This window comes from Microcebus murinus, chromosome 9, assembly GCF_040939455.1.
Source record: "Microcebus murinus isolate Inina chromosome 9, M.murinus_Inina_mat1.0, whole genome shotgun sequence".
NCBI classification, from domain to species: domain Eukaryota; kingdom Metazoa; phylum Chordata; class Mammalia; order Primates; family Cheirogaleidae; genus Microcebus; species Microcebus murinus.
Genome location: NC_134112.1, coordinates 98371085 through 98382348, shown reverse-complemented (window position 1 = coordinate 98382348; position 11264 = coordinate 98371085). Strand labels below are relative to the sequence as shown.

Sequence of the window (11264 nt, the reverse complement as noted above, 5' to 3'; positions counted from 1 at the left end):
GGCAGAGAGAACTACCTCAAGTGCCGCCTGTGAGCACTCCCAGAGGAGCGAGTCCCGGGCCTTTTGGGATATTCCATTCTCAGAGCCACCAGTGCCCACAGCTCACGGATGCCAACAGGTGACGCTGCACTCGCACCTCAGCTCTTGCTCCTATGTCGTCTCACATCCTGTCTTGTCCAGCCCTGGAAGACTAGAATACACAGCCGGCTGGGTGCAGACCCTAAAACGTGGGCTGCTGCGTTTTGGTGTTTATATAGCGTCACATATTTGGGTAATTTTTATTTCCACAGCACAAAGACCTCTGTTAGGTGCTGAGGATATAGAGACAAGATGTCCCTTACTTCTTTGCCCTAAAGCCTGAGAGACATGGTAAGTACAGTACTCAGATCCCCTGAACCTGGGTCCCCTTCCGGCCACACCACAATCACCTCGCTATAAAGGAAGAGACCAGGTGTCTGCCTTTGATAAATCTACTCAGTTGGCTAGGAGACAGAGGACAGGAACTATTCTTCCCATAGGGCCTACGGAAACAGGGACAGGGCAGGGCACTGTCACCAGAGCCCAGAGCAGTTCAACAAGCAAAGGGATCAGCATCAAGGGCAACTGATTATGTCCTGCACAGCCCTTGCCCGCCCTCCCAGCATCTCTGTGCACCCCTATGCCCAGTCCTCGACCACATCGAACCTAACCCCTGCCTGCCTTCCAGGGTGCTGCATGAGGGACTCAGCAACCGTCCACCCTCTTTCTTCTCTCTCCCCACCTCTGGTGGTTCCAGAACCATCCCTGAGGCCTTGTGAACATGTCACACTCAGCCTGTCCTAACCCCACTCAATATTGTATTCCAAAATGTTCTCCTTTCTCCTGTGATCCTGAGGAGAACCCTCCTAAGACCCTTGTCCTTTGCGATGTCCTCTGCCTCTCTGGCCCCAGCACCCTCCTTCCCTGCTTCATACGACCAGAGGCACAGCCGGCCTGGCTCTCCACTCCTGAGACAGCAGCTATGCATGGATGTACTGTATACCCAGAACTCCCACCTCCACCACTGCATGAGAACGGGCCTGCCGGCATGGCTGTGTGGCCCTAGCCTTTTCTATGATCAAAAACCAGCTGTGACAACAGAAGCCATGCCCAGAACCAAGCCCAGGACAGTGGCTTGTTAGCCAAGAGCTTCAATTCAGGCCCAAAATCTGAGCCTGGCAGCATCTCAGGAGGCTATGCTGACAGGTACGTTTCTGCCCACCCCCACCGTGCTGAGGCGTGCTCCTTCTGTGAGCCACCAAGCCCCACCTTCCACGTGGGCCTGTCTGTGGCAGACACCACTGCTTGAGGGTGCTCATTCCACCCCCTTGCAAAGCTCAGTAGGACGAACATCTTGGCATTGAAATGAAGCTCTGGGTGACCCAGACGTTTTCAATACTTAAAACAATTGAGGAATCCGAGTAACTCACTGCAAAGTCAAGGCTGATCATTGTTGAATATATTTTCCACCTTTTATTTCCATCAGTATCATCCATTTTAAAAGAATAACAGTATTCCTGCTGGTCTAAACCAGACTGTCCATACTTTATGAAAAAAATTGGAGCATTTCAGCCAGCCCCCTAAAAGCAACACATAGCCCACCCTGCTGTCAGTCAGGAGCTTCCAGCAACTTCTAGAAGGGAGGAAGTCTCAGAACACATCTGACACTTGATCCACTCAGCACCTGGCTGCAAGGTGTTCCATTACTACACGTCTATAGAGGAATGCATGGCGCAACAAGTAGTTATTTCCATCAGTAAAAGGCTACGTACGTGTCTTTAGAAATAGGCTCTCCATACAGATACAACAACAAACCCCACAGAAAACCTGAGGAAAATATATCTAAATCTGAGAGGTCTCTTAGCTAGCAGTGAGTTCAGTAAGACAGCAGAGTCTAAAAATGTTAATTAAAAATAAGTTGCTTTGGTTAACATTTAAAACATTCCCATTTAATAAAATATTTTGTGTAATGAGGAATTCTGAATACATATAAAGTGTGACCTTCAACTCTGAATTTCAAGTGCACACCGTACGGAACGAGGAGCTACGACGCTGCCGCTGCAGGCTGAGGGCACCTGCCACCACGTGGCTGCCGCGGCCTGAGCCCCCTCTTTAAATCTCCATTCCAAGTGCTGTGGGCATAAAGGATGATTTGGGGGTGGGGTGGCACAGGAAGCCATGGGGCTTGCACAGCAGAGACGACATTGCCGGAGGACAGGAAAGTGGGTAAAAGGAGGAGGAGGAGGGTCTGGACGCCCTCCCTCCCCATTACCCTTCCCCAGAGACCGGCCCCTCGCCAGCAGCAGGCCGCCTTCGAGCTGCTGAGAGAAAAACCAGGCAGGGGAGCCGGGTCAGGGATGCAGGGCCGGAGGAGAAGAGCCCGAGCCAGGCCCGAGGAAGCTCCTTTCTCCTATACCCAAGGAGGACGCACTCTTGGAGCAAAATCAGATAAAAAGAAAGAAGACCTGCATTAGACTTTTCATAATGATAGCATTTATAAGCGGAAACTTAGTACTTATTTCTGTTCATTATTTAGTTTTTCTTTGTTGCCGACTTTATATTTTCTACATACGATAGGTACTCTGCAATAATAATTTCTTCATCTTCCAGAGTTGAGTCCAGATAATCTTCCTCGTGTTCTGGAATGTCTTCCAGGATCTCATTGACGGCCTCTGTCTCCATGTCCTCGTCTGTTGAGGCACTAGAGGTTCCTACGATAAAACAGTGTAGCAATGAGTGAGTATGTGAGGGGAATAACCCCTGGGTCGACTACTTGGCCAAAGTCAACAGCCCACTGTGCCTCCTGCTGGCCACAGACGCCCTTCTAAGTGGCCATGTCAGCCTCGGCCCAGGGCACAGGCTCCGGCATCCAATGGTGTGGAACACTCTGCGCTCAGCGTGCACGCAGAGACCTCTGACCTACCTGCAGAATCTGAAGGGGACGTGGATGGCGTTGGGGAAGAGTCTTCGGCCGAGAGCTGCAGGTCAGGAGGAAGACTGCCTCCGTTGTGAGCCAGGGTCTGGGCGGCCAGCTGGACGTTGCCCCGGAACACTCTCAGTGCCGCCTTGGCCACTACCGCATCAAAGCCCATGTACACCAGCTAGGGGAGGACACGGGCCGCTATGACGCTGACCTCTGGTTCTACCTCCAATGCTCCCGTCACCCACAGGCCGAACTCACAGCACCCATACCACAAGTCATGCATCGGCACCAATGTGAGTATGGAGCCACCTGGGAAAAGTCTGGAAGACCTGAGTTGAATGGGTCAGTACGCAGCCACCTCAGGACAGGTAACCGTCTCGGGCAGAGAGCAGAGCCTCCCACTAGCATGAGCACAAGCACCACTATTTGTAGCCACGATGTACCAGGCATATGAACATGTGTGGCTGGGGAGGGGAACAGAGTCGTCACTTGGGACACAAAAAGCTGGATGGGTTTCACACAACACAAAAGGGGCTGATTTAAACAGCAGGCTCAACGTAGAAAGTGGTACATAGAAAAAGGGGGCGACACACCAGAAAGAGACCTGCCCGGTGCCTTCTCATTTTTCCTGCCCTCTGCTGGGCAGGCAGGTCACGCCTGGAGCTAGGCCAGCACAGCCTCACCCGGGCCTGCCACCTGATTCACCCGGTCACCGCAAACAACCCCCACCCAAGGCTGCATGAGCGGAGAGGGCACAAACGCACTTCACTCACTTGGTCAACGTTTTCCTGGGAAGGACTTTCTTGATGGTTGTTGGTTTCAGGCTCGGAATCATTTAACCACCACATGTGAGGATTGCTGAGCAGAATCTAAACACAGGAACACCCTTTACTCACCACTAACAACTCCGCACGCGTTCACAGCCTGCACCCTCCCATGTGCTGGGCAGGCCAACCTGGCCACGGCTACTTGCAGGACAAACAAGTGCAGGACACGTGGTGGGACCACACAAGGGTGCCACGAAGCAGAGAAGGCGGCCCCCACCCAGGCTGGTGGTCACCAGCAGCCTCCAGGCAGAGGGAAGGTCAGAGGTGAGGTTTCAAGGAACAGTAAAACCAGCCAGGGAGAGAGACCACTTCCCCCCTGCAAGCGGGGAAAGAGTTCCAAGGAAACAGGAGCTGGAGCCCTGGGGCCCTGAGCAGCTCTGAACAGTTTCCTAAGCAGCTCGGGGCTACCTAGCCTCTCCCGAAGGCGCGCGCTTGGGACTGAAAGTGTCAAGCAGTTGGTGAAACTCTTTTGACCCGGGACATCTTCATCACACAGTACTTACTGCTAGCCTTCAGAAGCCCTGCTGCGGAGTTTCCCTCTAACGCTAGCTACTCCTCACTGGCCGAAGGGCTTTGTGCACTGCTTACAGGGTCAAGGCTGTTCTTGAGTCCCCTCAGTCCCTTCAGACAGTCAGAATTTCCTGCCCCTTTTATATTTTGTTCAACACAAAAAATCAAACTAGATAACCAAACATTTTTAAATTTAAGAAATATACATAATATGTATAAATAAAGGCTGTGGAGCCTTCTGAGGAACAGGATAGGGATAAAAGACAAAGGCAGGGCAGGTTCCCTTGGCCTGCGGTACCCAGCGACCTCCTCAGCAAGCGAACAAGATGACACCCCCCTGGCCCTGCTGACCTGCCCTACTTCTGCCACCTGCCAGCCCCACCCCAGTGACCTGTAGCCCCTCCTCCACATACATGTGATAGATCCCAACCTGCTCTGTCATTCCAAAGGATTTCTCTGAAAAGCCCTTTTGCCAACCTGTGCCATGGGCTAAATACATAAAACTGAATATTTGAATTAAATTTAATTCTGGGCTAGGCACGGTGGCTCACACCTATAATCCTAGCACTTTGGGAGGCTAAGGCAGAAGGATCACTTGAGGCCAGCCTGAGCACAAGTGAGACCCTCTCTCACAAAAAATAGAAATATTAGCCAGGCATGGTGGCACACGCCTATAGTCCCAAATACTTGGGAGGCTGAGGCAGAAGGATCGCCTGAGCCCAGGAGTTTGAGGTTGCTGTGAGCTAGGCTGACGCTGTTGCACTCACTCTAGCCTGGGCAACAAAGCGAGACTCTGTCTCAAAAAAAAATTCCAAAAAAAAAATATTAAAACTTTAAGCATGGAAATTATGCCAGTTTATGTTAAAGTCTTTCTGTTGCACATGGAAACACTACACAAAAATTCCTGGCCTATGGCCTCTGCCACCAGTATGGACAGGTGCCACATGCTTGAGCCTAGAGGCGTGGGCCAGGCCCCAAGCTTGGGCCTATTGTCCTGGCTCTGGCTGGCTGGAGCACAGGGGAGAGACCACTGACCCTCAGATCCACGCGAAGATTAGAGTTCATGGAGTGGGCCCCATGAACCCGGAAGGACCTTGTAGAGACTTGGAGGCAGTCAGATCGGCCTAGACTCGGGCTGGCAGGATGCCACCCGCTGCTTAGGGACAAGGCCGGAGGCCCTGAGGGAACTGTTACCTTCAGGGCCCCGTCCAGGTTCCCGCTGGCCTGATGGAGCGCCTGCTTGGCTGCGTGCGTCGAGTAGCCCATTCCTTTCAGAGAGTTGATGTTCTCCAGGCGGCGTCTTTTCTTCTCTTTTTCCTCTTTCCTTATTTGGGCCAATTCCTTTAGGAAAAGAGCAAAGTCCCACTGAGTTGGGGATTGAGGTTTTGCAGAAAGCCTCTCAATCTGCGCTCTGTAGGATTCTCGGGATTGCCAGGCAAAGCAGAAAACCAGACCAAAGGGGTCCACTCTCTACCTGTCCTCGCCAGCCAAACGGCAGGAGCCCGGGGCAGAGAGCCACGGGCACTGCTCCTAGGACAGGCAGTGGAAGTGGAGACTCCAGCCCAGGCTGGAAGGAGGCGCCTCACAAGCCCGACTCTGGCATCAGAGAGAGGACAGATCCTCTTCCTGCACCGGGCAGGAAGACTGCTCAGCCTTGACTCGCCCGAGGATTCATGTTCCAATGTGGATTTGGACTCGGGCAGGGGCTCCAGGCGATGCTGACGCTGCAGACCCACCCGCCGCACTCTGGGGCTTCTCAGGCTCATCATTCCGTGCAGACCCTACAGGATGTACGTGCACAGAGGCCATCTAGGCCCATGGTTCTCACACCTGTCTCTCAGCGGAGCCTGAGACAGCTGCGGAGAGTCCTAGCCTCTTCCCCTCTCCCCCCCAGCCCAATCAGGAGAGTTTTTTTTTTTTTTTTTTTTTTTTTTTTTTTTTTTTTTGAGACAGAGTCTCACTTTGTTGCCCAGGGTAGAGTGAGTGCCATGGCATCAGCCTAGCTCACAGCAACCTCAAACTCCTGGGCTCAAGCAATCCTACTGCCTCAGCCTCCCGAGTAGCTGGGACTACAGGCATGCGCCACCATGCCCGGCCAATTTTTTTTCTATATATATTAGTTGGCCAATTAATTTCTTTCTATTTATAGTAGAGACGGGGTCTCACTCTTGCTCAGGCTGGTTTCGAACTCCTGACCTCGAGCAATCCGCCTGTCTCGGCCTCCCAAAGTGCTAGGATTACAGGCGTGAGCCACCGCGCCCGGCCAAGGAGAGTTTTAAAGTTGTTTCAGGCCGGGCACAGTGGCTCACACCTGTAATCCTAGCACTCTGGGAGGCCGAGGTGGGCAAATTGCTCGAAGTCAGGAGTTCGAAACCAGCCTGAGCAAGAGAGAGATCCTGTCTCTACTATAAATAAAAAGAAATTAATTGGCCAACTAATATATATAGAAAACATTAGCCGGGCATGGTGGCACATGCCTGTAGTCCCAGCTACTCGGGAGGCTGAGGCAGCAGGATTGCTTGGGCCCAGAAGTTTGAGGTTGCTGTGAGCTAGACTGATGCCAACGGCACTCACTCTAGCCTGGGCAACAAAGCGAGATTCTGTCTCAAAAAAAAAAAAGTTGTTTCATAAACTGGCACAAACGCTCGTAAAAATGTAGTTTTAAAAAGGATTTTCCTGCTTTAAAAAAAAAAAAAAAAAACAGGCTGGATGAGGTGGCTCATGCCTGTAATCCTAGCACTCTGGGAGGCTGAGGTGGGAGGACAACTTGAGCTCAGGAGTTCAAAACCAGCCAGAGCAAGAGTGAGACCCCATCTCTACTAAAAATTAACAGGGCATGGTGGCACACGCCTGTGGTCCAGCTACTCATACTCAGGAGGCTGAGGCAGGAGGATCGTTTGAGCCCAGGAGTTTGAGGTTGCAGTGAGTTATGATGATGCTAATGCTCTCAGTCTCTAGACAGACTGAGATTCTGTCTCTAAAAAAAAAAAAAAAAAAAAAAAAGGCAAACAAAATCAAGTGTGAAAACCAAGCACATTTAATCCAACCTCATCATTTTGCCAACAAGGAGACAAATCTTTCAAGAAAGTTAAGTGATCACGTCTACCACGCCAGGGAGACTAGCCCACTGTCTGCGGCAGTGGGCACAGGAGAGAGCAGCCTCTTCTCCTTCTAGAGACCTACTCTTACCTCCTGCTTAGCCCAAGTAACACATGTCCCCTCTGCTGCCTTCCTTCCTATTATTAGAAAGTGGCCTCACCTCTTAGGAAAAGAAAGGAAATACCACCATGGAACCAAAAATTCCCACAGGGCCCACATAGGGCCAGGCAAAATGGTGTGGCTGCTGAAAACATCTCCAGGGATGAAGCCACCCTCAGACTGACTTCCTGGTTCTAACTGCTAAGCGCCCAACAGTGTGCCCCCTGGAAAAACCACGGGACCCTCTGCCTCTCGGTCATCCACACCAGGCCTGCCTCCACACTCTGTTCCATTCCAAGGCCTCTTCGTGGCCAGTCTCCCCTGATCAACCCCTCTGCACAGCATACTGGGCTCTACCATCTCATCCACCTACTCAAAAGCCTGCAGTGGCTTCCCACCCACCTCCCAACTAGGTGCCAGGCCAGGTCCTTACTGTGACAGCCAGGGCTCCAACCCTGGGCCCTACCAACGCCTCCAAACTGACCTTATCCTGCTACACTATCTCAACCATGAGGCCAGCAAAGTTATTCCACAGCACTCACATTTCCATTTCTAGTCATACGTACACCTCCTGTAAAATGCCTTTACCGGCTCCATCCTCTGCTTTCAATTACAGCTTTTTCCATTTAGATTTCAAAAACTAAGCAGCATGCGTAACATTCAAGCATAGACAAGGTCGCTGCCAGCCAGCAGACACAGGCATTATCGAACACAAATCTGACACCAAGTTGGAGCCTCAAAGAATATGCTTCCTTTAATTACAAATGATTAAGTCAGTTTTCTTCTAATCACCTAGACACACGAGAAAATTATTTTCTGATATTTCTCTTTATATTGGAAAGAGTTAGAAAGATAAGACAGACCAAATAAATGACAATGCGCATTGCACTAAAATACATCAAGGATACAGGAGAGTCAGAGTTCAGGTGAGAGGCGCTGTATGGTCAAGACAAACTGGAAACCTTGCAGGAAGCTGCTCGGCTGCCTCCCAGGGCCTTGTCACACTGCAGCACTACCCGAGATCTGCTTCAAAGTCTAGTTTCTTTTGCCAGATGAGAAACTGGCCTATACTTAGGGCGTTGTACAGAAAGTAGAAACTTTTAAGAGTTATGTACTTAATACTACACTCAACTCAGCAAGAGGCTCAAACCTGGAGCCTCAGGAACTGAGAAGGCAGCAGATTCCTTCCTCATCTTAAGCCCCCATGGGAGCACACGTTCTGTGGGACATTGTGTTTGTCTTCCCAATACCCATTCTCCCCATGCCTATGGTGTGGGATGATCCAGCTCCCCTGTAGGTCTCGAGTGGTCTCAGCTAGGGAGGATAAACCTGTATACCTTGCTCAAGGCCTGAGCCAATCAGGTCTTGGCATTCCCCTGGTCTCAGTGATTGGTTCAAGGGTGGCCAATCAGCAAGAAGCTCAGGACTTTCACTGAGGATTCTGGGACAGACTATGGCTGTTGGTGTGATGGGATGACACAGGGGAGACAGACACTAGGTCCTCAGTGACATTGGAGAGCCACTGAATCAGCTAACCCTGAGACCCATCCCACTTCTGGACTTTTTACAATTAAGTAGGCTAATAGATCCCCCCACCCTTTTGCTGTTGTTTAGGCCACTCTGAATTAGGGTTTTTGTTGCCTTCAACCAAAAGCATCCTAACACACACATCCACTGGGCAGAGAGGGAGCAGGATCAACTGCCCATATACACTGTTGTTTTTTACCTGCATTTTCCCCAAGGGCTTATAACTTAATTCAAAAATGAACATATGATATGACTCCACTATGCTTTAAAAGTCAGCCTCTGAGCCACAGTTTTCCTCATTTGTAAAATGAGAATTACCTGTTCATAGGGTCTCACAGGTGGTCACAGGCAGAACTGAACGACATGACTGTAAGACTGTTTTATGAACTATCATGTGATATACCATGATGAGAATTATTTTTCAAATGATCTCATTTTAAAACACTGGCTTTCCAAATGCTAATAAACTCTTGCTGGTAATCAAGTAATAGTAAAGTAATAAATGCACTATCAGCAATGTGTGCCTTTTGTTAGTGCTGAGTTAGATACGCAAATGCAAACACACAGAACTTTGCTTTTCAAAGTCTTTGTCTTTCCCAACTCATTGATTTGACTTTTCTAACAAGACCAAATGGGCTGAGCACAATGGCTCACGCCTGTAATCCTAGCACTTTGGGAGGCAGAGGAGGGCGGATTGCTCAAGGTCAGGAGTTTGAAACCAGCCTGAGCAAGAGCGAGACCCCCGTCTCTACTATAAATAGAAAGAAATTAATTGGACAACTAATATATGTAGAAAAAAATAAGTCGGGCATAAGGCACATGCCTGTAGTCCCAGCTACTCGGGAGGCTGAGGCAGGAAGATTGCTTAAGCCCAGGAGTTTGAGGTTGCTGTGAGCTAGGCTGATGCCACGGCACTCACTCTAGCCTGGGCAACACAGTGAGACTCTGTCTCAAAAAAACAAACAAAAAACAAATGGACCATGATTAAGAGAGCAGTCAAGGGCAGACTGGGAGAGAGAGGGGAAGGTACCTAGCACAGTGAAAGAAGAAACTGGAAGCCCTCTGGCGTCAGATAATCAACCGTGAATCCACCCTCACCAAGCACTAGGCAGGCAGATGACCACTGGGCTTTCCTGCCCCCTTCCATATCCCTCAGGCTGCTCTTTTTCTTCAGAATTACCCAGGTATTTAGCACAAACAGAAACAAGAGCTATATACATGTGAAGATTCTAGAGATTTCTATGGCTGGAGTTTATAGCTGGAAAGGACCTGTGAGATAATCTACATATAATAATACCAACTTCTTGTTTTGAGGAGAAAAAAATGGCTCTACTGCTAATATCCCATCATCAACTTTCTCTGGACCTCAGTTCTTTTACTGTAAAACTAGCATATTGGATATGATGATAAAGTTCCTTCCAACTCCCAAATTTTAAAGTTTTCTTTAATGTACTTGTTTTAAATGACTAGATATTTTTACTTGTGCTTTCATAATGTGTTACTCATTTCTATAATCTCATATTTCTAGGCAAGAATGTCATCCAAACCATAATAATGGTCCCAAGGAAAAGCAGCCTCCTTTTAAAGTGATTTCTAGAAATACACTAGAAAGAGAGAAGGAGAGAGGGGGAGAGAAGAGAGGAGATTGATTGTATAACCTATCACCACAGCAGGAAACAAAACTAAGGAAACTGTACTGTCTGAAAATGATATAATTACGAAAGACGAGTTTCTCCTTCCTCCCCAATGTGGAGTGGATAGAGTTCCTTGTCATTAATATCTCCTATGGGATTATCTTTTTTGGTCTTTTTTTTTTTTTTGAGACAGAGTCTCACTTGTTGCCCAAGCTAGAGTGAGTGCCGTGGCGTCAGCCTGGCTCACAGCAACCTCAAACTCCTGGGCTCAAGCAATCCTTCTGCCTCAGCCTCCCCAAGTAGCTGGGACTACAGGCATGCGTCACCATGCCCGGCTAATTATATATATATATATATATATATATATATATATATATATATATATATATATATATTAGTTGGCCAATTAATTTCTTTCTATTTATAGTAGAGACAGGGTCTCACTCTTATTCAGGCTGGTTTCGAACTCCTGACCTCGAGCAATCCGCCCGCCTCGGCCTCCCAGAGTGCTAGGATTACAGGCATGAGCCACCGGCGCCCGGCCTTCTTTATTTGGTCTTTCGTACCCAAGACAGCTGAGGCATTTTAGGAGCAAGCTTGCTATTGCCTCAAGTTTCACAACCTTGA

General features: G+C 49.3%; 1 protein-coding gene across 3 annotated transcripts in view; it reads right to left on the bottom strand.

Moving 5' to 3' along the window:
* Positions 1-1465: 1465 nt before the first annotated feature.
* NUB1 (negative regulator of ubiquitin like proteins 1) overlaps positions 1466-11264 on the bottom strand; it is a 30616-nt gene continuing 20817 nt past the window's right edge. For 2 of the 3 annotated variants that reach the window (XM_076006739.1, XM_076006740.1), the window contains exons 12-15: positions 5473-5619; positions 3706-3810; positions 2942-3119; positions 1466-2729 (exon numbers count right to left, since the gene is read on the bottom strand). In XM_076006739.1, the coding sequence (XP_075862854.1) occupies positions 2551-2729; positions 2942-3119; positions 3706-3810; positions 5473-5619 (609 nt within the window). In that variant the 3' untranslated portion in view covers positions 1466-2550. The remainder of the gene's footprint in view (positions 2730-2941; positions 3120-3705; positions 3811-5472; positions 5620-11264) is intronic. The other variant, XM_012786204.3, reaches the window with a different exon arrangement.